This window comes from Mastigoproctus giganteus, chromosome 5 (genome assembly GCF_048544385.1).
Source record: "Mastigoproctus giganteus isolate SK-2022 chromosome 5, ASM4854438v1, whole genome shotgun sequence".
In the NCBI taxonomy this organism is placed as follows: Eukaryota; Metazoa; Arthropoda; class Arachnida; order Uropygi; family Thelyphonidae; genus Mastigoproctus; species Mastigoproctus giganteus.
This window is the reverse complement of record NC_143579.1, coordinates 135,989,540-136,016,922: the sequence shown is the minus strand read 5'-3', so window position 1 is coordinate 136,016,922 and position 27,383 is coordinate 135,989,540. Positions and strand designations below refer to the sequence as shown.

Here is a 27,383-nt window from a genome sequence, read left to right as displayed (position 1 = left end):
ATTTTATGACATAATTCTTAAAAGTGTACTAATATTAAGAAATTAATTGTTTTAAAATGTTAGAAAATTTATTCATTTCCACTTATTTCTGATTTATTCCCCATCTTTTACCATATTTCTGAATTTACAGTATTTTTCATTGTTGAAAAGGTCATATTTCTTTATAACGAAATTTCTGTTTAACAAATTTGTTCAAGGGAACGATCAATTTCGTTATATAGAAGTCAGACTGTATTTAGAATTTTATATACTTTTATTTGTAGAAAAACAAGGGAAATTTACCTCAATATGATACATGGAACACTTCCGTATGCTACTCTCCGGATATTAAAATGAATATATCATTAACACAAAATGATTACAGTAAAAAATAATAAGGTGAAAATATTTAAAAAACAATTAAAAACTGATTTTAATAGCTTTTTAATTATTTTCAATGTATAATTTTTTACTGTTAAAAATTGATTTTTTAAATTATTTTCAGTTTATTATTTTTTAGTTAAAAATTGATTTTTTAATTATTTTCAATTTATTATTTTTTACTGTAATAATTTTGTGCTAATGTTATATTCATTTAAATAATTCGTTTTAATTTCTAGAGAGTATCCCATGAAATGGGATACTCTCTAGAAATTAAAATGGGATGCATACAGAAGTGTTCCACATATTGTACTGAGGTAAATTTCTCTTATTCTTCTACAAATATTGAAATCAACATAGAACGTACTGAGCATCATAGCTCTGTTTTACACTAAAAAATATACGTTTACATAAATTAATAAGGTACAAAAATTTGGCATTAATAATGCATAAAAAAAAAGACAAAACGATTTTCCTACCTGAAGCTGATAATGCTTTGAATGTATGCCGTGATCACAGGAACGAAAATTACCGAATAGGGATGAGCATGAAACTTAAACAGGGATTATTTGTCTTCGCGCATTAGCATAAAAGCCCATGAATTGGAGATTAGAAATGGCCGGCAAACATTAACAGAATTCTGAAGTAATTTAATTTTGACAGTTTCTGCAATTAATAGTCTGGTATAATTATGTTGGACACTAAGTATTTTGGCCTCATTAAATAAAAAAGTATGTTTTTCGTTAACAGCATAAAAGGCTAATTCTGATGCTGTTCAACGAGAAGCACGACCTGAGGCCATGTTTTGATTAACATGAAAATTCAGAGGAAAACACTTAGAACCTTGGTACGACAAGTTGTAATCACCACAAAAAATGTTGTATACCAAGTCATTTATTTGTGTTGCAAACCAGGAAAGGACTGAGCAATTTTTCAGTATAGTATGTCATTTCCCATTTTGGCCTAGTCTCAATTTTAAATTCAGTATCTTTAAAGAATCTGTTAAGCTGTTTGTGCAACTGTTCAACATATGGGACAGAAATAAAGTATTTTTTAATATTACGACTGTTGGTTAAAGTAGTATTTTGTATCCTATCCCCTGTTTAAATAACTCCTGTTTAAGAATCTGCTGGTTAATATTTGTATTTCTGAGCCCAAAGCAGATTCCGTAATTGAATATTTAGAGGCATATAGAAATTGATTAAAGATAATAGATCTCCTGTAGGAGAACAGGTGCTAGCTGTTATAATGTAGAAGCATGCCGGTGTTTGTAGGTTTACGATAGATGTTAAATTGGATTTTATTCAAGTCCCCAGTAAGTGTGAAATTCAGAAAATTTAATGACTGTATCCTTACCCTCCTTTTCCAATGTAAATTTGAGTCTAGAATGAATATTATGTCTTGGATAGTGTTACTATCAGTAATACTAGAACATCGTCTAAATACCTCCCATAGTATGTGATATGGGGTAGCAAAGGCATCAAATGTATACGCTCAATCGTTGAGAGACATACCTCTGATATTAAGCTGCTCAAGCTCAATCCCATCGGCAAACCAAAAATTTGTTTGTATACTTTGTCTCAAAAGGTGGCATAGTTGACCTTAACTAAGAGTTTAATTAAGTGAAAATTTTCTTTAATAGGAGGCTTCGTATAATTAATCGATACAGAATTATTATTTAACATATCCCAAATAATATCCAATGTGTATTCAACACTTACATTAGTATATAACGAGTTAACATCTAGTGAGAATATATTATCATTATCGTCAAGTCTAGAGTCCTTAAGGTTATTAAATAATTTATTGTAGTTCTTAATCCCAAATTGTATCGTCTATCTAAAGAGTTTTATAATGCTATATAATGTGTGGCCAAGGATGAAAATGCCGAGTTTCTGTAGGCAACAATAGGCCGAATAGGAAATCCGTTCTTGTATAATTTTACCTGACCGAAAAGTGCAGGAATATTGTATGTTCTGGACTTCAATTCCTTTAACTGAGCCATAGTAATGTAGTAATTTTTTTCGATATGTGGTTAGTATTTTATTGTATTGATTGACTAAATTGGTAAATAGTGCGAGGTCTATTTCAAAATAAGTTTAGGTATCTGAAACAACTGAATCCAACTTATTAATATAATCATGTTTATCGAGTATTACAACTGTGTCTCCTTTATCTGCCCTCTGTATAATAATGTCTTTATTTTCCAGCATTAGCAACTAAGGCCATATTGCTCCGGGGATATGCAGTGGTCATTCCTGACCTTTCCGCATCATTAGCATTAGTAGAGGCATATGATGCAAGAAAGCAAGCTTATGCAGCATCAGCCAAAAAAAAAAAAAAAAAAACTTCTACTTCACCCTACCGTTCATTCGAAATACCTGTCCAGCTGAGCCTTAAATTTATTTAAGGCTATCAACTTCCACAACAAGGGATGGAAGTCTGTTCCACCAACCAACTACCCGCTGGCTAAAGGCAAATTTCCGCACATCTATACTACATCTATCTTTCCTCAATTTGAATTTATGCCCTCTCAGGTGATTATTCTGAGCAAGAGGAAGAATTCCATCGGCACTGAGCATGCTCAAACCAGTCAAGGCTTTATACACCTCTATCAGATCACCTCACCGGTGCCTAGTCGCCAGACACTATAATTTGCAAAACGTAAGACTTTCTTTGTAAGAGCAACCCTTTGTTCCATTCACTAATCTTGTTGCCCTTCTCTGTACTCGTTCCAACAGCTCTACATCCTTTTTAAATGAGGCCTCCAGACCTGTATACAGTACTCAAGGTGGGGCCTGACCATTGCCTTATACAAGGGAATAATCACCTCCTTATCCCTGCTAGAAAAATTCCTGTATATCATTGACAAGACACCATGAGCTATTCTTGCAGCCCATCTACACTGCTCAGAGAACTTCATATCTGCCTGCACAATTACCCCCAGGTCCTTTTCATTCTCTACCACTGTCACTGTAGTACCACACATTTTATACGTTACTCTGGGGTTGCTGTTTCCCATATGTAGTACTTTACATTTGTCAATGTTAAACTTCATTTGCCACCTCTCAGCCCATCTGCTCAACCTTTCCAGATCCTGTTGCAGCAGCATAGCGTCAGTAGTGTCCTTAACAACCCTGCCAACCTTTGTATCATCTGCAAACTTGGACATTAAGCTTGATATACCATCATAAATATTATTTATAAATACAGAAAACAATAATGGACCCAACACTGAACCCTGAGGGACTCCACTAATAACATTAGTCCACGATGAGCAGTGTCCATTGATTACCACTCTCTATCTTCTCCCCCTCAACCACCCCTTTAACTACCCATCTTGTATGTACTTGTTCGCAAGTCCGTCGCAATGTGTTAGAATTCGCATGAACATGTTTTGACCCTCCCGATAATGTATTCAATTTGTTAACATGTTTGTTTTTTATTTCTGAGGCCTGTGCTTCCCGTCACAAATCTATGGAGGTCTTCAATACCAACCAATTGCTAGGATGTAGATATAATTTTTTAATTTGTCGCGAAGGTTCCTGACCTGGGAAATTATTTTATTATTTCATTTTAAAAATATTGATATCAACGTAGAAAGTATTGAGCATTACAGCTCTGGTTCATACTATCAAAGTTATCTGATATTGAAATAGAATTCAAATCAAGTGAAGTAGATCGTTCAAAATCTCGTTAAAATGCATCTGTTTGATCTGTTAGAGAACTGTCAGAACCTACAAATAGCAGATGCCTGTGTTACTTGGAGTGATGATTCAACACAGATGAAATCCCTTCCATTTATTAAAAAGCATTACTTACTTGTTCACGTGCCCCAGAGAAATAATCCGTTTAGTTCAATTAATAATCCAAAAATATTATAAGTTACACTAAAGGCACATAGAAAGAACCCTTGCATATATAAGAAACAGCAAATGTGTTAATAAGACATATACCCAAGGTTTTCCATGTATTATAAAATCTAGATGTAATTTTTCAGTTTCAAATGGCAAAAAATGCAATGTAAGCACATATTTACAAACAAATAAGCATAATAACAGTGTGCATCATATTGAGAGAAATGTGAAACAGATGTCCCATTGTAAAGTGAAGATGACAGTGTTGTATATGTCAAATGCTTATTCAGAGTGTTTATCATAGTACATAATCATCCTCTAAGTGGTGCTGATCATGCAAAATCAGCATAACTCAGAGGAAAGTGGGGTGAGGGTTTGCATATGCCTTTTGTTCAATTTTTGGGGATAACCCCCTTAATAAAAAAAAATATATTTTAATAAAATTTAACAGGCCATATCAACCAGAGATGGCCCTTATCTGAAATTCTCCTTGCGTGAGTCCCTTTCAACATAGCTGTAGCATATCCCTGGCGTGGACAACAATTTAAAAGATTAGGAGGAAAAAAGATAAACAATCTAGAAGAATTTTTAACTTTGTAAAGAAACCAACATAATAGATAGATAGCAGACCATTAATTGTGGCTGTGATCTGTGCAAGAAAGACAACATGAAACTACAATCAACAGACTCACAAAAGCAGCATCAACAACCTTGATGGAAGACCTTGGTCTTCCATCAAAAATTTAGTGGTGTGGAAAGTTTTACAGCAAAAGTGACAGATGGATTGGACATTAAAAATAAGTGCATTGTATTCATGTCATGTCATGTCATTTATTGAGTATTATTAGAAAAAGATTATCTGCAAAATCAGCAGATACTCAATATATATAATATCAATAAAGAAAACTTCAATGGAGATGGATGGGTGGATTTAGATTTTATTGGTGCAAAAGCAACAAAAGCTATGATGCACCATGACCGCACCATAAAAATACAAATGAATAAAAGAAATCGTAACCTTCCAAAAAGGTTACATGTCAAAAATATAAATACATAAAATGCAGCAAAAGGCAGTAAAAAATCTACAAAAAGTAAATTCTAAATACTATATACAGTCCATTCCGGTTATTTGGGACACATCGGGACTGGTGCATTTTGGCCAGATTAAGCGGCTGCCCCAATTGTCCGAAGTTTTACGTAAATAGTTAAAAATACAATGTACCCCCCCCCCCCACAATTGGTTCACTTGTACAATCAAATCGAAGACACTCCACTTGATGTAAACGGCAGATAGAAACTGACGGCGGCAGAGAGGATTTCTTGGATTTTTCGGCTTCAAAAACCATAAAACTTGGATTCTACATGCTGTGTACAGATGAAAACAACTAGTATTATTCAGGCAAGCTTGTTAGTTATAGTTGTTTTTAGCTATTGTTGAATGCATTTACGCACAGTATGAATGAGCATTTGAATGCATTTACGCACAGTACGATTGTTACAGCGTTAGTGAGCCTACTATTGCCGATTTCGATACTGCAACGCCTCAAAATTCCAAAAATTGGGATAAATTTGTCAATCAAATTAGTTGAATACATGTTATTTGTGAGGGGAAATGTAAATTTCACTTAGATTAAACATATTCTTGCGTATAAGAGTACCTTTCTTTGTGTGCGACTGTTTTCCCGCCAAAACTGGAAAACGTTGCATCTTGGGTTTTAATAGGCCCACAACGATAAAACATACCTTAAATTACTCCCCTGGATATAAGAAACATTATAATAACAGCAGAATGACTGACAAAGACCAAAACTCACTGGAATAAACGGAAAAATAAAAAAATATCGATCACGATCCTAACTTGAAGGCCCTGCCTGATTGTGGGATAGAGGCACTAAACAATGAAGAAAACACAAATGAAGATTTAGAATCATGCTACCTTAGTGTAAAACAGGATAGAAAAGGCAAAAACCAGGTAGAAAATACAGATCAAAAGGAGAATGGTAATTTAGAACCACAGGTAACAAAAACAGAGGAGGAGAGGAAATTTCAGCTTATAAATCAAATAGAGGATCCCATAAGACAAATTAAAGAAATGAAACTGTTCCTAGACGAGTTTCTTTATAAACAGACAAATAGGATTACATCTTCAACAAGATTGCAGATAGTGAACTGCTGGTCTGTTTTGGAACATAGAGTGGTTGAACTTAATACAGAAAACAAAGTATTGAAAGCAAAAGTAGATATGGTGACTGAAGAGAAGAATAATTATATAGAAATAAATACTTTGGCTTATGGCTTATGCCCAAGTAGCAAGGGCCACCAAAGCAGATTCATCACAAACAAAACAAACCAACAATAAGACTAAGGAAATACCAAAGGCAAAAGAAACAAACAATCATTATAAAGGCTAAGCCTGACTCTACATACAAATCCAGTGAGGCAGTCACAGATACTGTCATGACAAAATTAAAACTTCATTTGAAAGAAATAAAAGTGAATAACATGAGAAAAATAAAAGATAATGGAGTTTTAATTGAAATAATAAATAAGGAGGATGTTAAAAAGATTGAAACCAACCCAGAGGTAATAAAACTGGGACTGCAAACAGAAAAGCCAAGGGGCAGAAACCCTAACATTATTATATTTGACCTCCCTGAGACAACTCTGGAAAGAGATCTTATGTTGGATTTACACAAAAAAAACTTTATCAATATAATGGAACTGGATGAGTTTGCCAAAGGATTTCTTCTAAAAGAGGGACAAAAAAACAAAACAAATGGGCAATTCAATGTCATTGTGGAAGTGTCACCCAGAATTTGGAAAAACCTACAAGGACAGCAAAGAGCCTACGCTGGCTGGACCAGCCATAAATTTAGGGAATTCTTTCCTGTACAGCAGTGCTTTAACTGTCATAAATATGGCCATACTGCCAGAGACTGCAAGCAGAATTCCCCTGTCTGTGGCCACTGTACAGTCACTGGCCACGATTACAAGAACTGCCAAAATAAAAATCAGCAGTCAAAATGTGCTACTTGTAAAGCAGCACGGCTGACTGACTATGCACATAGTATCAGGGATGATAAATGCCCCTTTTATAAAAAAAACTGTAAAATTTATACAATCTAGGACCAACTATGGGCCAGACTGAAAACATAAATGTGACTAGGGCTCTAAATCTTGTCCAATTGAATGCTCAAAGAGCAAGAGCCGTTGTAGATCAGATCAAACTCAAATTGGAAGAAAATAATATAGATATCTTGGTACTCCAAGAGCCCTACACACATATGGGTAGGGTTCAAAGATACCCAAGAGGCTATAAAATAATAGAATACACCTCAGATGTCCCTTCTACAGCAATAGTAGTTAAAAATACTGACCTTACAGTCACAAAGGTGGGTCACCTCTGCTTCCCAGTGGGAGTGTGTGCCCATATTACCAGTGCTGTAGGACAGTTTTACATTATTTCACTATATTCCAGACCAGGGGAAGATATAAACCCAACCATTGAATACCTACAAGTAGTCACAAACTTACTACCTACAGCAAATATCATAGTGTGTGCTGATGTCAACTGCCGGTCAGCCTTATGGCATAGCCGTACAGAAGACAGAGCAGGTACATGCAATGGCCATATACTTTCAGACTATATAGCCACCTCACCCCTTCCAAGTGCTAAACCAACCAAATAACCTCCCAACTTTTAGCAGTACCATGTGGGAGAGTGACATTGATGTTACTCTTGCCACTAATTCAATAGCTTATAAAATCACAGACTGGTGTGTCCAGCCAGTCTGGACCACATCAGATCACAGAGCCATTTCAAACTAAACAGGCAATTACAGGCAATTACAAACAACCCAACACTCCCTGTTGGATATCAAAAGGTATAACCTTAAAAAGGCAAACTGGCAGATTTTTGCAGAACATACAGCAGCTGAGCTGCAAAAACAGGAAAATGAGTGGTCTAGATCAGGCAAGCCCGGACAAGCAAACACTAACTATGACAAACATTTTAACAAAAACGGCAACCCTGTCTATCCCACGGAAAAAACCGAGGAAGCAGACAGTTCCCTGGTGGTGCCCCGAACTGACTATACTCAGAAGTAGGGTACACCAGGCGAGGAGACATTTTAAAAGAGCCAGAACATCTTGACCACAAAATGAGGTGGATGCACTGAGAGATTCTTATAGAACTCTCAGGAATCAGTATACAGCCCTCATAAGAGACAAGAAAAGGGAATGCTGGAGGCACTTGGTGGGATCTACTGGAAACAATAACCCCTGGGGAGTTGTCAACAGAATAGTGACCAACAAGCTGCCAAGAGGAGATGTCTTAGAAACTACTGTCAAACCAGATGGAACCCCAACCCTGTGTTGGGTGGATTCTGTAAATAACATCCTAGACAGTATCATTCAGACTGAAACTGGGAATCATTCCCCCACCCAGCTAAACATTGTAAAAGAAAACACTGAATATGACAATGCCAATATTTAACCTCTGTTCACCATACAAGACTTAGAAATAGCACTATCTAAAACCAAAAACAATAAATGCCCACGTTTTGACCTCTTAAAGGTTGAGATTATCAAAAAATTAGCAGAAATAGCACCAGATAAATTAATAGCACTATATAATAACTGTATAACAGAAGGTATATTCCCAAAAATATGGAAACAAGCTGTGTTAAGATTAATTCTCAAAAACCCTGAAAAACTCCCTACTGATGCCAAATCATATAGACCAATAGCCCTACTCCTTGTACTAGGGAAAATATATGAAAGATTAATATATAGCAGATTAGCTCAATATTACACAGAAGCAGGTTTGCATTCCAACAATCAGTACAGTTTTAAGCAGGGCAATTCCACGGAGGATGCCATGCACCACCACAGTTAAAAACACAGAGGAGAAATATATGCTGGTAATCTCCATTGACTTTAGTGGGGCATTTGACTCACTCTGGTGGCCTAGTGTCTTTAGGAGACTTCGCCAGGCAAATGCCCCACAAAACCTCTATAAGGTAATAAACAGCTACCTTACAGACAGAAGTGCCTCAATATGCACAAAGTTCCAGGAATTGACATGCCCTGTGAATAAAGGCTGCATGCAGGCTTCAATTCTTGGCCCTTTCTTTTGGAACATTGTTCTGGACAAATTTCTGGCCTTGGATCTGGGCCCCGTGGAAAGCCTGGCCTTTGCAGATGACATGATTTTCCTTGTAAAAGGTAACTCACAAGTGGTTGTAGAGCAAAGAGCAAATGCCGCCCTCTTGCAGCTGCAGGAGTGGGCACATGCTCAAAATATCGCCTGAAAAAACCAAACAAATACTTCTAAAAGGCAATTTGGACATAAGCAGACGTCCACAAATCAAAATTAACACAACCACTATAAAAATGGTAACAGAACTAAAATATCTTGGAGTGATCTTTGATTCAAAACTAACTTTTTACCCCCATTTGATCTACTTGGCGAAGAAAGTGAGAAATTATGCAGGTATGATTGCCAGGATCAGTCAAGCAGACTGGGGGCTCAATAGAAAGACCATGGTGGTCACATACTGTGCAATGTTCCTACCTGTTATCACCTATGGAGCCGGTGCGTGGTTCACCCGCTCAGCCATAGTAAGAAATAGGAATAAATTAGAATCAATACAAAGGACAATACTACTCACTATTACCAGAGCATGTCGCACAGTAAGCACACCTGCACTACAGTTGCTGGCCGGAACTCTCCCACTTTACCTGGAAGTAGCCAAAAGAGGCTTATATTATAGATTTAAAAAGGGCATACCCACAGAATTTCTGGGGATAGCCCTTGACACAACCAACACCTTCAATGATGAAAGAAAAAGAATAGCCACAAAGCTCCATGAGCTATGGCAAACAAAGTGGGAGCAGGAAACCAGAGGTCTGGTTACCAAACGGTTTCTGCCACGGGTGTCAATGGTTAGCCCAGAGCCACCTAAGTGGTATGCCCCTGGACTTTTTACAACATTTATATTGACAGGTCATGGCTCCCTAAAGGCGAAACCAACCTCCTTAGGCCTGACCGATGACCCAAACTGCACCTGTGGCGAAAGTGAAGACTGGGTACACATTCTATATGAATGTATAATATATGACATCCCCAGAACAGAGCTAATAGCACAGATTGGTCCCCTTCCCAGGGGAGAAGAACATCTGTTCATCATAGAAGAGCAAAATTATAAAGCCTTTACATCTTTCACACAGAAAGTATTTGAAATGTGCAGAGTAATCCAAAGAATGGCAATTCAGCCCCCCAGCAATTAGACAATAATCAATAGTAAAATTGCCCAAGTTTCCCACCACGCCCAGAAGATGACTTAAAAACTGTTAGGACAGCAGTATTCTGCACCCTGACAGAAACCTGATATAACAAAACTCCCCAGGACTACCCTGCCATGTGTAGGAACCTGGGGCCCCCACACCAAATAAGTAACCATGCAGGGGAGGGGATTTGTACAGGCAGCCAGGGAAGCGGATTAACTGAAAAATATCAGTAAGCTAGTGGCAAGGGGATCCAATGTAGAATGAAAGAAGAATGAATGAATGAATGAAAATGAAAGATAGAATGAATAAGCTAGGCACTGAGTGAACTAGGAATTATGGTAAAAGGGAATAAATGGCAGTTTTGGTGAAAGAAAGAGTGACCTAGCATGAGGGAAAGAGAGAGTGAATGGTAATGAGTGGAAGAGCAAATGTAATTGGCCGAAAGAATACAAAGTTAAAAATAACTTACATTACTTTACATATACTGTACTAACAAACATTTACTAACCACATAAACACTATCACTGCATTCTCCCCTGGCCTGCAAAAAAAAAAAAAAACTTGCGGCTAGGCCTGCACCACAACTGAAGAATAACAGTAAGTTGAGGTGCCCAGAGAGTGCAGTGCAGTGCAGAAAGTAAGAGTCGAATAAATGAGATGAGATCTAGAAGAATGAATAAAAGTGTAAGCGTGTGAGAAAAAAAAAAACACAAACCATAAATGCTACAGTTAAGCACACACTAACTCATTTTAATTAGTATTTAAATTTACACTACACATCATTGCATCCCCTCCTGGTATGTGAGAAAAAGATGAATGAGTTGAGTGGGAAAAAAAAAAAAAAAAATATATATATATATATATATATATATATATAATAAAAAAAAAAAATAAATAAAAAGAATGCAAGTAGAGTGAGAATGCAGATTATGAATGAAATAAATGTATGTCTCTCCCACCCCCTCGTCTGGTGGGTTCCCCACTGCCAGCTAACATATCCCACCTCCGGAGCGGGATGGGCGGCTTCACCTTCATACCGGATTCGACACTGCTTGGACATGACACTGACGAAGACATTCTGCGGCTTTGCTTCCAACATGCCATTGGTGATCTGAACTGGGTACTCTAACCTGGTTCCCTTTAAAACCCCATCCCCAGGCAGCGGGGGGGAGATGGATCTCTGTCTCCTCTCCTTCCTGCCTATCCCCATACTTCGCCTGGTGGGGCTCGTCTCCACTGACCTCTTTGGGGATGCCTACTCTATCATCCCTATTCTTCTATCTGTTTTCCCTCAATCTTCAGTCTTCCCCCCCCCCACTAAATCGACCAAGGTACACCATTAACAATGCTGCCAAATTCTAATCAACGCCTAAATTCCACCGGTTCCGTCTAAATCTCTAAGACAACAAACTATTAGCTTTTATCTAGCGTATAGCCTCACATGTCTAAATTTAATAACATCAAAATTTTGCCCGACCTATTAAGCCTTTAACACATCTCTTTATCATTCAACCCTAACCAGCGATGTCCTAGCAGCAATCCCATTAAGCACTAATGTCAAATGTGTTTTTTTTTTTTTTTTTTTTATAGGTCCTAGCCACTGAAATCCCAGGAAACTAGGTGGCAGTACCTGCCAGAGCAATTTGTTGTGATACTGGATACACCCGGCTAGCCTCCACGTGGCAAAGTATGGGCAACGTCAGGCCCCCACTTGGGGCCTGGCAGCCAATAAGCCGGTCAAACAATGGGCACAACATATCACACTGCACAGACACGGCCCACACACTTTCAAGTCTCTGGCTTGACAGTGTACTGTCCTCGATACAGCGAAACACACGTGGAGTTGGGAGAAATCCCAGGTGCCGTTTGACACGAACATACCTTATACCTTGTACAATCAAATCACGTTACGATGGAGTCACCATAGTAAAGTACCGTTCACTATACGATGTGCAGTAAGTGCCAGTCACTGTGATCACGTTTGTGAATTGAATTTAATTCAATTAAACAACGATTCTAATTAGCGAAAATAGGAGGAATATTATCCACAGGCTATAAAAGCAAAGATATATTATGCACAAATTTACCCTTTATTACCTTACCAATTAAAAAATTAAATGATACGTGAAAATCGGAATAATTAATATATTTCTGTTCACGGACATTTGTGGGTGGGGATTTAAATTTAAAACAGTAAAAAGATAAGCAATCAATAACAAAGAACACAGCACACAAAAATTGCAAGTAACACAAAACGCACAAGTGAGAACGGAGTAATGAGTTACAAAGCTTTAAAAATAGGAATGAAGGGAAGATCTGAAAATTCATTTTTTTATATGATTGAAGATTTCACCATAATAACCCACAGATTTCCAGCTGTCGGTATTATTACAAATTCAGTAAGATTGAGTTTACTGTCCATTTATGATAGATTTCACTAACAGAAAAGCCCAATAAACAGGTGACTGCTATTTGTTTTTACTGTTTTATGGTCATGACCTCCAGCATTTCAACTGAACCACGTGGTACCGTCGGAGACAATCGTAGGGTAATCTTCAGTGCTCTGGGTATCCTGCCACGATTAAATGGCATGCTGTCCCAATTAAGCGAAGTAAACCCTGGCTATTTTCTCGATTGGTTTCTGCTTTTTTAAGATTTGCCCCAAATAAATGGCTGCCCCGATTAACCGGTCGCCCAAATAACCAGAATCCACTATATATATATTGGTAAATACTAACAGTTTGTAAAAATTAAAAACATCTGACACATGGTCATTGTCTGATAAAATCTGACTGGTGTAAAAAGGCTCAGTCAGATGAGTAAAAGCGGTAAAACATGTTTCATGCCATGATAAATTTAGAGTCATTTAAAACATGTTTTATGCTTAATATGGTGTTACAAAACTTGCACACAGGAGGTTCATCTGTCATCAGCATTAAGGAATGTGTAAGATGACTGTGTCCTATGTGGAGTCGAGAAAGAACAACTTCCTCATGACGATTCCTGCACAGACTAGACTGCCATTGTTCAATTTACAGGCTTTATCTGATGTAATTTATTTAAAGTCTGTCTACTCCATGTATACTGCCATTGGGAGTGTATCTTAGCATTAGCATTAGCGGAGGCATATGATGCAAGAAAGCAAGCTTATTCAGCATCAGCCAAAAAAAAAAAAAAAAAACACGCTCCCATTTCACCCGTCCGTTCATTCCAAGTACCTGTCCAGCTCAGCCTTAAATTTATTTAGGCTATAAACTTCCACAACAAAGAATGGAAGTCTGTTCCACCAACCAACCACCCGCTGGTTAAAGGCAAACTTTTGCATATCTAGCCTACATCTGTCTTTCCTCAATTTGAATTTATACTCTCTCAAATGATTATTCTGAGAAAGAGGTAAAATTCCAATAGCATTGAGCATCTCAAACCATTCAAGGCTTTATACACCTCAATCAGATCACCTCGGAGGCGCCTCGTCTACAGACACTGCAATTTGCAAAATTTAAATCTTTCTTCGTAAGATCAACCCTTTATTCCATTCACTAATCTTGTTGTCCTTCTCTGTACTCGTTCCAACAGCTCTACATCCTTCTCAAAATGAGGCCTCCACATCTCAAGCATACAACCATACAGTACTCAAGGTGTGGCCTGACCATTGCCTTATACAAGGGGATAATCACCTCCTCATCCCTGCTAGAAAAATTCCTGTATATGATTGACAAGACACTATGAGTTACTCTTGCAGACCGTCTGCACTGCTCAGAAAACTTCATATCTGCCTACACAATTACCCCCAGGTCCTTTTCATTCTCAACCACTGTCAGTGCAGTACCACAGAGTTGATACGTTGCTCTGGGGTTGCTGTTTCCCATATACAGTACTTTACATTTGTCAATGTTAAACTTCATTTGCCACCTCTCAGCCCATCTGCTCAACCTTTCCAGATCCTGTTGCAGTAGCATAGTGTCAGTAGTGTCCTTGACAACCCTGCCAACCTTCGTATCGTCTGCAAACTTGGACATTAAGCTTGATATACCATCATCAATATCATTTATAAATACAGAAAACAATAATGGACCCAATACTGAACCCTGAGGTACTCCACTAATAACATTAGTCCACGATGAGCAGTGTCCATTGATTACCACTCTCTGTCTTCTCCCCCTCAACCACCGCTTTATCCCTAGCAGCAATTTGCCTTTAATGCCACACTGCTCCAGTTTGTGCAGCAGTCTTCCCTGTGCAACAGTATCAAAAGCCTTTCTAAGATCCAAGTATATAATATCAAAGTTATTCCCTGCATCCAGTTCTTTTGTGACTGCATCATAGTATCCAATCAAATTGGTCAGGCAAGATTTCCCCTTAACAAAACCATGCTGTGTCTGAGCTGTAACTGAAGTCTTGTCTAGATGATCCTGCAGTGCTTCTTTAACCAGTGCCTCCATTAATTTTCCAGGAACAGAAGTTAAACTAACAGGTCTATAATTACTTGTGTCACCCTCACAAGTAATTATACCATCATCAATATCATTTATAAATACAGAAAACAATAAAGGACCCAATACTGAACCCTGAGGGACTCCACTAATAACATTAGCCTACGATGAACAGGGTCCATTGAATACCACTCTCTGTCTTCTCTCACTCAACCATCCCTTTATTCAAAGCAGCAATTTGACTCCAATGCCACACTGCTCCAATTAGTGCAGCAGTCTTCCTTGTGCAATAGTATCAGGCGTCTCCGTAGACAAGTGGGAAGGAGCAGAAGTGCGTAACACACGCTGTTTGATTAGACCGGGGTTCGATCCCGTCACCACCAAATACGGAGGATGCGGAAAAGTCGGGGAATGACCATCGCATACTCCCGGAGCAACATGGCCTTAGTTGCTAATGCTCCTAAAAAAAAAAACAAAAAAAAAAACCCAAATAACAATAACAAAGCAACAGTATCAAAAGCCTTTCTAAGATCCAAATGTATGATATCAAAGTTATTCCCTGCATCCAGTTCCTTTGTGACCACATCACGCTATTCAATCAAATTGTCCAGGCAAGACTTTCCTTTAACAAAACCATGCTATGTCTGAGCTATAACTGAAGTCTTGTCTAGATGATCCTGCAGTGCTTCTTTAACCAGTGCCTCCATTAATTTTCCTGGAACAGAAGTTAAACTAATAAGTCTATAATTACTTGTGTTGCCCTTTGATCCTCCTTTGTGAATTGGGATCACATTTGCACATCTCCAGTCCATGGGTACCTCCTCTGAGTCCAAAGAAGCTCTCATAATTATGGTTAAGGGTTTGCTTACTTCTTTTGCGGCTTCCTTTAATATAACTGGATAGATCCCATCCACCCCGGGTGACTTTTTTATGTTTATCTTCAACAATTTCTCCTCCACTTTCCTCTCAGTTATTACAAAATCATCCAGCTCACTGCCAGAGTTTAACTCACCTCTGGAATTCCCCTCTCTGAATAACTCCTCATGGGTGAATGTAGATGCAAAATACTCATTTAATTTGTTAGCCACCTGAGCAGGATCATCAGCAGTTGAACCATCAATATCCAGTGGACCAATCTCATTCATCCCTTTCCTTCTAGAGTTTACATAGGTAAAGAACTCTTTGTTGTTTTTCTTTGCATCTTTTGCCAAGGATTTCTCATAATCTGCCTTTGCCTGCCTAATCTCCTTTGTGACTTGGTTACAGACCAGCTTATATCTATCATAGGCTTCTACGTCACCCATTAATTAATATATATCCCATGCATTCTTTTTCTCTGCCACATGTCTCATTAGTTCATCTGACATCCATTTAGGCCTAAACTTTGAACAACATTTATTAGTTGGTATGTAAAGCCTAGTAGCTTCCAAGATAAATTCTTTAAATGCTTCCCATTTTGAATTTGCTGTTGGTAACACCATCAGTTGGTCCCACCGTATAGAATTTAAATACTGTCTCAGACCACCGTAGTCACCTTTACAAAAGCAAAAACCCTTCCCTTTTTTTTTTTTTTTTTTTTTTATATGAGAACCCCAAACACGAGAGGTATTAGAACCTATAGTACTTAGTACCGTGCTTGGGTTGGAGGTTGAGAAGACGAAAGATGATATTTGTTGACATTGGACTTGAACTTCTGTAGATTGTAATTTTCAGGAAATACGTATGAAGGGAGGTTGTTCCAGAAAACGGCAGTTGAATGAATAAATGAGGAAGATGAAAAGTTGGTTCTGTGGGTTTGAAGTTGGACAGTAAATGGATGTTGGCTGGTGGCAGCACGTGTTCGGACTGTTTTGAAAGAGAGAGCGGGAATTATAGAAGCCAATTCAGAAGAACAGTGCCCATGGAAGTATCTGTAGAAGAGGCATGCAGCAGAAACAGTACGTCTATGAGAAAGCGAATGGAGAGACTCTGTTAGAGATGAATCATTAATTAGCCTAACTGCCCTCTTCTGAATGGAATCAAGAAGCCTGAGAGAGGTTTTGGGGGCACCACCCCAGATGTGGGAACAATATTCCATGGCAGGGCGGATTTGCGATTTATACAGAGTGAGCAGCTGTTTGGAAGAAAAGTAATGCCGAGAGCGAAAGAGAAAACCAAGTTTTTTAGATGCAGAGGAAGCAATATTTGTAATGTGCTTGTGCCAAGAGAGATTAGAAGCCAGGGTAATCCCCAAAAGAGATATATCATTTTGCCTAGAAATCGGAGTGTCACTAAAGATAAGCATAGGAACAGAAGAATCCTTTTTGCGAGATATAAGACAAGACTGAGTTTTAGAAGGGTTGAAATCAACTAAGTTGTCTTTGCCCCACTGGAGAATTACCTGAAGATCGGCATTTAAGGAATTGGCAGCAGATTTTCGAGAACTTGAAGCTGATTGAGCAGGACAAGGTTTCTCAAAATGGAAAGTTGAATGCAATGTGCTATCATCGGCCAAACTATGGATAGGATTTCCAGTCAATGGAAGAAGGTCATTGATATACATGGGGAAAAGAGTGGGGGAAAGAACTGAACGTTGGGGTCATCGGCATTAGTGGAGAAGTTAGAAGACAGAGAGCCATCTACCATCACCCTCACCCTCAGTGAGCGATCAGAGAGAAAACTGGATAACCAATTACTAAAAACAGTTGGCAAACCATAAGATGGAAGCTTGTTTAGAAGACTTTTATGCCAAACACGATCAAAAGCCTTTGAGATGTCAAGAGCAACTACTTGGGTTTCACCGAACCTTTCCATTGAATTAGTCCATAAATGGGTAACATAAGCCAGAATATCACCAGTGGATCGACACTGACGGAATCCATACTGGCGATCGTTGATCAGATGGAAGGTTTCTAGGTAGTTTAAGAGTTGGCGGTTAATTGATTTCTCCATTACTTTAGAAAGAGTAGAAGTAATTGCAATGGGACGATAATTGGATGGGAGGGATTTGTCACCCTTTTTAGGAACTGGCTGGATATGAGCAAATTTCCAAGCAGAAGGAAAAACACCTTTGGAATAAGAAAGTGAAAAAAGGCGGCAAAGAATAGGAGTAAGTTCAGGAGCACAGGTTTTGAGAACAAGTGGAGAAATACCATCAGGACCTGGAGCTTTCTTAGCATCAAGATTCATCAAAATCCTTCTGATATCCTTTTGACGGAAGACCACAGGAGGCATTGAATGGAGCGTGTTAGGAATGGTGGGAGGTGTTTTACCAAGATCATTAATACATGAGCTAGAAGAAAAATGGGATGCTAGCAGGTCAGCTTTATCCTTGGCTGAAGTGACAACAGAACCATCTGGTTTGGACAGAGATGGGAGCAGAGATGGGCAAAAGTTGCGGCCAATAGCTTTGGCAAGAGACCAGAATGCTCGGCTACCACTAGGGCAAGAAGCAAGTTTTCTACTCTTAGCCTGTTCAAACTCTAGTTTGGACTGATTAATAACTGCTTTACAATTGTTGCGAGCTTTGGTGTAGGCAGAAAATGAAACTGAAGAATTAGACACAAGCCAATTACGATATGCAACATTCTTCTCTTGGACAGCCTTAGCACATTTATTGGAAAACCAAGATTTAGATAAAGGACGAGATTTTAAAGTGGAGTGTGGGATAAAGGATTCCATTCCTGCAAGAATAATTTCACTGACACGATCTGAGCAAACGTTGACATCAGAAGTTTTGAAACAGTAATCAGACCAAGGAAAAGAAGAAAAGAAGTCTCGCAGGTCATCCCATTTTGCATTCTTGTAATGCCAAACAATACGAGGTTGGGAATAGCCATGAGATAAAGGTTCCATTGGAGAAGAGACCAATTTGTGATCTGAAGTGCCTAAAGCACCTCTCACTTCGACCTTGTACTTAGACGGGTTGTTTGTGAGAAAAAGATCAAGTGTATTGGCTGTATGATTAGGATTGTCCGGTATTCTTGTAGGTAAATGAACAATCTGTGCTAGGTCATTAGTAATTGCAAAAGCCTCAGCATCTCGACCTGCTGGGTCGGTGTGACTAGAAAATGGAAGCCAGCTGGAGTTGTGAACGTTAAAATCACCAAGGAAAATTACCTCACTGTTAGGAAAGTTGGACTGGAGAAAGTCAAGTTGCAAAGTGAGGAGGTCAAAGAGCTCCAAGTGATTAGTGGAGTTGGGAGAACGGTAGAGACAACACATGAATTTGACACAATGAGGTAGAGAGATTTTAAGCCAGAGAAGATCAAAGAGAGGAGATTCCAAATTGCCAAGTCTCTGACAGGGAATATCAGAACGGACATATGCACAAGTACCACCTTTGAGGCGAAAGGAATTATACAGCAAATAATTTGGACATCTGAGATGAGAAGTAGTTGAATCAACTGATAACTGAGATTCAGCCAGAAAAAGTACATGGGGTTTGGAAGACTGCAAGTGGAAATGGACATCGCTGAGATTGGAATTGAGACCACGTATATTTGTGAAATGAATTAGGAAGTCCTTGGGAGGTTTAGATCTTTTCGCAGATAAGCTTGCTCTATTATTTTGACAATTCATAGTGTATTCAATGGTAAGAAAAAGTGGGTGGGACATGCTGTATGAAGTAATGAAATTTTTGGATATGGCGTACACGTGGTAAGAATATACCCAGATCCTTGACATAACTTGGCCTCGACAATGCTGCCCGCATACACACTACTCGGACTCCCTCCAGTCACTATCTGGCAGAGTAGAGGTAGCAACATTATACACTAGCTGATCCGGAAGCCTCCTAGAGAGTTACCAATAGGTTTGGTCCGGTGTACTATCTAGCGGCCGGCCTGCGAACACCGTTTTAGAGCTGTACCCTCGAAATGTAAGGAATATTGGATCTCGCCGCGACATTCATCATAACCTCAAAAATCATCAATCATACTGCATGATGGAAGAGATAGGGAAGGGTTGGCCGGAACTTAGCTCTAGAGACTAAACATGGGTTCCACCACTTCAAGCCTCCAATAAGCAAAGTGGTGGTATTTCACCGGTTGATGAGAGTCATCTACCACCTAGTACTGCCTGGTAACATAGAGAGGCGGCGTTCCTCCATGTGGTGTGGGCGCCACACCTTTGCCCCTGATTTTAGATCTTTTGGCTTATTATTTGCCTGTATTCTGTACAGAGGACTGACAGGCAACAGTTATTGGTGGGAATTGTTGATTTGACTGCAGTGTCAGACAAATCATTTTCCCAAATTCCAATGTGGCCTGGAATCCAGCAGAAGCAGATATTGTATTCATGCTCAAGGAGAGAGTGGATCTTCTACTGAACTTGAGACAGAACTGGATGAGGATTATATTTCATTGATAATAAAGCCTGTAAGATGCTCAATGAGTTGGAATATAAAATGAACCATCGTTACTAGCATTTAGTAATGTGGTCCAAGGCTAACTCTCTAGAATGCAGCTCTGGAATAAATATGCAGCATTCAGGAAGAATCTGCTCTGAAACAGTGGTGTCTGGAAACGGATCCTACCATATGATTCCAACTTCGGGCCATTTGTGTAAACTGGCACAAAGTCAGAAGGTTCAGCTCGATGTGCTGAATAGAGCTGCAGGTAGAGAGACAATGGATTAGCTGACTTTCTCCAGTTTTTAAGGGAGAAGTCGAATGCCAGGGTGGAATGAACTGCTTTGGTGTTTGAGCAACCCTTGTCTACCTTGATTTTAAGGTAGACATGGGCAGTTGGCAGTCTGATGGGCAATGTACAAACTTTCCCATTGTGGCTCAAAAATAGATGGCCACATAAGGTGGTCTGGCAGGGATTTCAGTTTTAAAGCGTACTTTAGAGACAACTGCTTATGCTGAAGTGACAGCGGTGATTCATTTGCTTCCACATATAGGCTCAGTACAGGAGAGGTTAGAAATGCTCCAGTAGCGAGCGATACGGATAGCTTGGTGATGGACAGGATCTCGGAATACACTGTCCCTGGCTGAAATGTATACCTGGGACCTGTAATCTAATTTGGATCATACAAGTGCATGGTGGATGCATAATAAGGTATATCAGTTCACACTGCAACATATACATGAGAGAGAACAAAGGATATTTAGTCCACTGGTGCACTTTATACAGGGTTGATGAATACGTTCCAGAAATGACAGTGTTTTATCAAATATGAATTGCAAAAAATTGGTGACTGACACTACTGGAATAGCATTTTGTCCAAGACTCAGTTTGGGTGCAAACGGTTTTCTGCAATGAGAACCTGAATAGTAAGGGACCAGGAATTAAGGCAATCAATGGCTAGTTGCAGATTTTTTTTTTTTAATAACCCTCATATTGCAGGACTGAGAAAATATACTAAAGTCATCAACATAGAGGGTGCTGTTTACAGTTGGAGAAAGTTGTTCTGAGATGATATTTACTTTCATGGCAAAAAGCATGACACTTAATGTTGATCCTTGCAGTATTCCCTCCTCTTGGCAAAAGGGATGAGAGAGTGAATATCCTACATGAACTTGGAAGGAACAATTGGCTATAAAGATTTTAATAAAAACAGGGAGGTATCCTTTAAGACAGGGGTTATGCAAATATTTTATTATGTCAAATCTCCAAGTTGTGTCATATGTTTTCTGCATATTAAAGAAAACAAACACAAGATATTCATCTTAAAAAAAAGAAAGCATCCCAGATGAATATTTCCAATCTACCGTCACTTTCCAGTCTAAAGTGGACCTATTCCTTCAGGAGCCACATTGAATGCTGGAGAGAAGGTCATTTGATTCTAAATACCATTTTAACCGAAAAATAACCGTTCTCTCAAGGATTTTGCACATTCAGCTGAGCAAATGGATGATAATTAGTAGGGATTTTAGGATCCTTATCTAAGCTTTGCAAAGGCAAGAACAATTGCCATGCATCAAGGATCCGGAAACTGCTCTTAAATATAGATTCTGTTATATAAAAGGGGCAGGTGATCGACAGATGTTGCGGAATGGTGCTTAATCATTTCATAATGGATGATATCTGGTCCAACAGCACTTGCCTTATCAAGGACCAGAAACTCTGAGGAATAGGAAGATAACCCAGAGATTAGGATTAGCATTAGTAGAAGCATATGACGCAAAAAAGCAAGCTTTTGCAGCATCAACCATAAACAAAAAAAAAAAACCCACTCCCATTTCACCTCTCCTTTCATTCGAAATACCTGTCCAGCTGAGCCTTAAATTTATTTAGGCTATCAACTTCCACAACAAAGGATGGAAGTCTGTTCCACCAACCAACTACCCACTGGCTAAACACAAATTTCCACACATCTGTCTTTCCGCAATTTGAATTTATGCCCTCTCAGGTGATTATTCTGAGCAAGAGGAAGAATCCCATCGGCATCGAGCATGCTCACACCATTCAAGACTTTATATCTATCAGATCACCTCCCCGGTGCCAAGTCTCCAGACACTGTAATTTGCAAAATTTAAGGCTTTCTTCGTAAGAGCAACTGTTTGTTCCATTCACTAATCTTGTTGCCCTTCTCTGTACTCATTCCAGCAGCTCTACATCCTTCTTGAAATGAGGCCTCCAGACCTATATACAGTACTCAATGTGTGGCCTGACCATTGCCTTATACAAGGGAATAATCACCTCCTTATCCCTGCTAGAAAAATTCCAGTATATCATTGACAAGACACCATGAGCTACTCTTGCAGCTCATCTGCACTGCTCAGAGAACTTCATATCTGCCTGCACAATTACCCCCAGGTCCTTTTCATTCTCTACCACTGTCAGTGTAGTACCACGGAGTTGATACGCTGCTCTGGGGTTACTGTTTCCCATATGTAGTACTTTACATTTGTCAATGTTAAACTTAATTTGCCACCTCTCGGCCCATCTGCTCAAACTTTCCAGATCCTTTTGCAGCAGCATAGAGTCAGTAGTGTCCTTAACAACCCTGCCAACCTTTGTATCATCTGCAAACTTGGACATTAAGCTTGATATACCATCATCAATATCATTTATAAATACAAAAAACAATAATGGACCCAACACTGAACCCTGAGGGACTCCACTAATAACGTTAGTCCACGATGAGCAGTGTCCATTGATTACCACTCTCTGTCTTCCCCCCCTCACCCAGTGAATTAGAGAATGGAACAAAGGGTTGCTCTTAAGAAGAAAGGCTTAAGTTTTGCAAATTACAGTGTCTGGAGACTAGGCACTTGTGAGTGGATCTGACTGAGGTGTAAGCTTTGAATGGTTTGAACATGTTCAATGCTGATGGGATTCTTCCTCTTGCTCTGAAATGGCATAAATTCAAATTGAGGAAAGACAGTTATAGGATAGATGTGTGGAAGTTTGCCTTTAGCCAGTGGGTGGTTGATTGCTGGAACAAACTTCCATCTGTCATTGTAGAATTTGATAGCTTCAACAGATTCAAGGCAGACCTAGACAAACATTTGGAGCGGGTGGATGGGTAAAATGAAAAGGGTCTGTGTTTTTTTTTTTTTTTTTTTGGCTGATGCTATATAAGCTTGCTTTCTTGCATCATGTGCCCTGCTAATGCTAATGCTAATTTGCATCCCTGCCCCTAAGAAACTGAACCAAGAGCTCTTCAGTGCCAACAAGTTCTCTAAGTTACAAGAAATAATACTCTGTTCCTACATCCCAGTTTCTGGATTGTGGGTAACATTAACAACATCACTATCAATTATAGGCTCAATATTTACTATGCAACCTCATCCCGAACTTAATGATGAAGAATGCATGGATAGGAGGTCCTTTCAGTAAGAGTGAAGGCTCATTGCTGATTGCAACTGAGAAAAGTACTTTGAAAGTAATTTTAGACATTAATTTTAACAACTGTCTCAAAGAAGAAATCCAAGTTTCATTGTTGTTACACTTCCCAAACAACTCCAATTAAATTCTGGTTAGCACTTATACAGACTCTAATAAATATATTCTTCATTGAGCATGCAAAATTATATAACAAAATAAACAACCCTGAAAGTAAAATTCAATAAAAAAAGTCTGTAATGGTGGCTGCTTATGGTATGCTAATGGTATGCTGACTTCTACAAGTTGAGTAAAAAATTCACACAGTGCAACTAGCTAGTTAGTGGTTTTTAAATATTTGTCTCTCAAGGCATGCTTGTAGTTAAAGACATTGTATGTATAACACATCAAAAAAAAATAACTGTCATTGATCTAAAAGAAGCATTTTCTAATCTCAGGGCACATCTCTAAGAAACCTGGATCAACATAAAATGTTGCAGAAACCGAGTATAGAACAACTGAATTATAGAACAGTTGAGGCAGTATACTGACAATTGATAAATTAATTTGACAATCAGAATGCTGTTCCAATTAATCAATTAAGCTCAAGGCATTCCAGTTACTAAACTTCCAATATGTTAAGATAGTCACTGAAAATTTACAAGTTCAATCACATTTATAATTAACTGTGGCATCTGAAAGTAAAAACTTTTGAGAACTGATGAAAAATGTTTGGACATGCTGGATAAACTTCTGACAAATATAAATAATTTTAGTTCTTAAATTAAAATTAGTGCTCCACTTATTAATATTTTCAAATTTGCCATGTTATGGAATTTTTTAATGACTACTGCTCTTATATCATGTCATTTTATTTAAAAAATATTCTAGTGGCAATGCCAATGTATTGTTAGCTAGGAATAAATATAAATAAGAAATATACATAAATTGCTATGCTCTAAGTGTTTAAATTTAAGACAGAAATATATCTATGCACTCATATTAATAAAAAAAAAAGTACCAAAAGTAGAAAGAAAATCCTTCTATTCTTTCTACCTCTATATCCTACCTGTAACTTCCAAATATGCTTTTGACATTGTGGATCCAATACCAGAGAGAACAGAACATATATAATAACCTCTATCTTCTTTCATCACACCTGAAATCAAGAGCATTCCATCCCGAGTAACAGAAAAGCGTCCATATGATCGTTCTGGAAACATTAAAACCTATTTCGGGGGAATGATTTAAATAGATTAAAATTGTAGTCTAAATGTAAAGTTTCAAAACATATGCTATTTAAACTTATTGAAGATTTTCACCTAACTGAATTAATATGTGAAAATAACTGTATATTGCAGTTTCACTGTACTGTGATATAAAGTTACAAACAACATGACTATGAAAATGACATACAACTATAAGCATAATTTCACAAACCTGATTTATTGGTTTTCATTATATAAAAATTAAAAACCCTTTCTGCAATTAAGAAATTTGAAATTTACTTATATCAATTCAGTAAGATATCAATTATGCAAATTGAATGGGACATTTTGATTTCATTTAATTTGGATTTTAATTATGCATCAGAATCAGTGGCATAATGTGCCAAAATAGTACAACAGTAAAAGGCCAAATTTAGACATAAAAACAGTAAAAGGTAAAAGGAGGACAAAAGATTTCAGTAACCTATGGAAATCAGTAGCTATATCAAAAAGTATATTAGAGTTTGTATAAGAATAAAAATCTGCCAAACGGTACAAAAAAGGTGCATAAATAAAGGTATATATGTATTGTGTGAATATTTTAAGATGAACATAAACAAGTTTACTAATTTTAAGAAGTTAAAAACAGTTAACAATTCATTGTCAGATATCCTGATGAGGTAGAACATGCACTGAAGAAAATGAAGAATCAGAAAGCCCTGGGAGAAGATGGAGTTACCGTAGAGTTGTTAAAATTGGGAGGAAGAGACATAACACAAAAACTGGCAAGGCTTTCACAAAGTGCATTAGAAAAGGTGTGATGCCTAAGCAGTGGAATAATGTAATCATAGTTTTGCTGCATAAGAAAGGAGATAAATCAGAAATTGGAAATTATAGACCAATTAGCTTGTTATCCCACATCTACAAGTTGTTCACAAGGGTCATTACTAACAGATTAGAAAGAATACTTGATGAGAATCAACCAAAAGAGCAAACTGGTTTTAGGACAGGATTCTCAACTATGGATCATCTTCACGTAATATCACAGCTAATGGAGAAAGCAAATGAATATAAAACACCATTATGCCTGGCATTTGTGGATTATGAAAGGGCATTTGACTCCATACAGCATAAGGCAATGTTTTTGGCACTGGAAAGACAAGGCATAGATACCCCATATATTATGATTTTGAAGAAAATATATGAGAACGCTACCTCCTTTATTAGACTAGACAAAGAGAGTAGGAAATTTAAAATTGAGAAAGGAGTTCGACAAGGAGACACAATATCTCCGAAGCTGTTTACTGCTGCCCTTGAGGAAGCTTTCAGAAGATTAGACTGGTCTCAGAAAGGAGTCATTGTGAACGGAGAGTACCTAAACCATTTACGATTTGCAGAAGACATTGTGGTCATAAGCCATGATCCCAGAGAATTAGAGGAAAATCTTAATCAGTTATGCCAGTTAGTAAGGATTTTGGACTAAAGATGAATATGGCTAAAACAAAACTAATGATGAACAAGTATGCCACAGAAAGAGAAATAATGATTGAAGGAGCAGTAACTGAAAAGGTGGAGTCATATACTTATCTAGGACAAGTTATTAGCTGTAATAATGATAAATGGCTGGAAGTCAAGAGAAGAATAAATTTTGGATAGATAGCATTCAGGAAATATAGTCACATACTGAAGAGCAATATCCCAGTTTGTCTGAAACGTAAAATCACGAACCAATGTATACTCCCCACCATGACTTATGTCAGTGAAACTTGGGCACTCACCAAAAGAATGGAAGAGAAGCTGAGAACTACACAGCGAAGAATGGAACGAATTATATTGGGAATCAGACTGTTAGATAAGAAGAGAAACACATGGATTAGGCAGCAAACTCGAGTAAAGGACATTCTTATCAAAACTAAAGAACTAAAATGGTCTTGGCAGGACACATAGCTCGAAGACATGATGACAGATGGACTAAGAAAATAACAGAATGTTACCCAAGAGGAGCTAGAAGAAAACCTGGAAGACAAAGGCGGAGATGGATAGATGAAATTCATGAGTTTGTGGGTAGTAAATGGATGGCCAGTGTTCAAAACAGAAGGAACTGGAAAGTTGCTGGAGAGGCCTTCATCCTGCAGTGGATTGAAAATGGCTGATGATGATGAAGATGATGTCAGATATTATCAGAATGAGTATACAGAGCTCAGTAAAAGATATATCATGATATTCACTTCTAAACCCAAACTCTCAGAATAAAATGTGATTGATACTAAAAATGGTGTCACAGTTCTCTCACACAGATGGCTGCATCAGCCCTCAGCAAAAAGGAATGCAAGAGATGACTGCTTCTTACATAGAGGCAAGCAAGAACAACTTAAGAAAGGCATCTGGGATTGTGGGGTCTATCCAGTTATATTAAGGGAGACACCAAAGGAGGCAACCAAACCCTTAGCCATAATTATGATTGCATAGTTGAATTTAGGG

General features: G+C 38.1%; 1 protein-coding gene across 3 annotated transcripts in view; it reads right to left on the bottom strand.

Moving 5' to 3' along the window:
* LOC150085722 (roundabout homolog 1-like) overlaps positions 1-27,383 on the bottom strand; it is a 1,418,757-nt gene that overhangs the window by 746,216 nt on the left and 645,158 nt on the right. For all 3 annotated transcript variants that reach the window (XM_090374199.1, XM_090374201.1, XM_090374202.1), the window contains exon 7: positions 24,764-24,923. In XM_090374199.1, the coding sequence (XP_090230325.1) occupies positions 24,764-24,923 (160 nt within the window). The remainder of the gene's footprint in view (positions 1-24,763; positions 24,924-27,383) is intronic.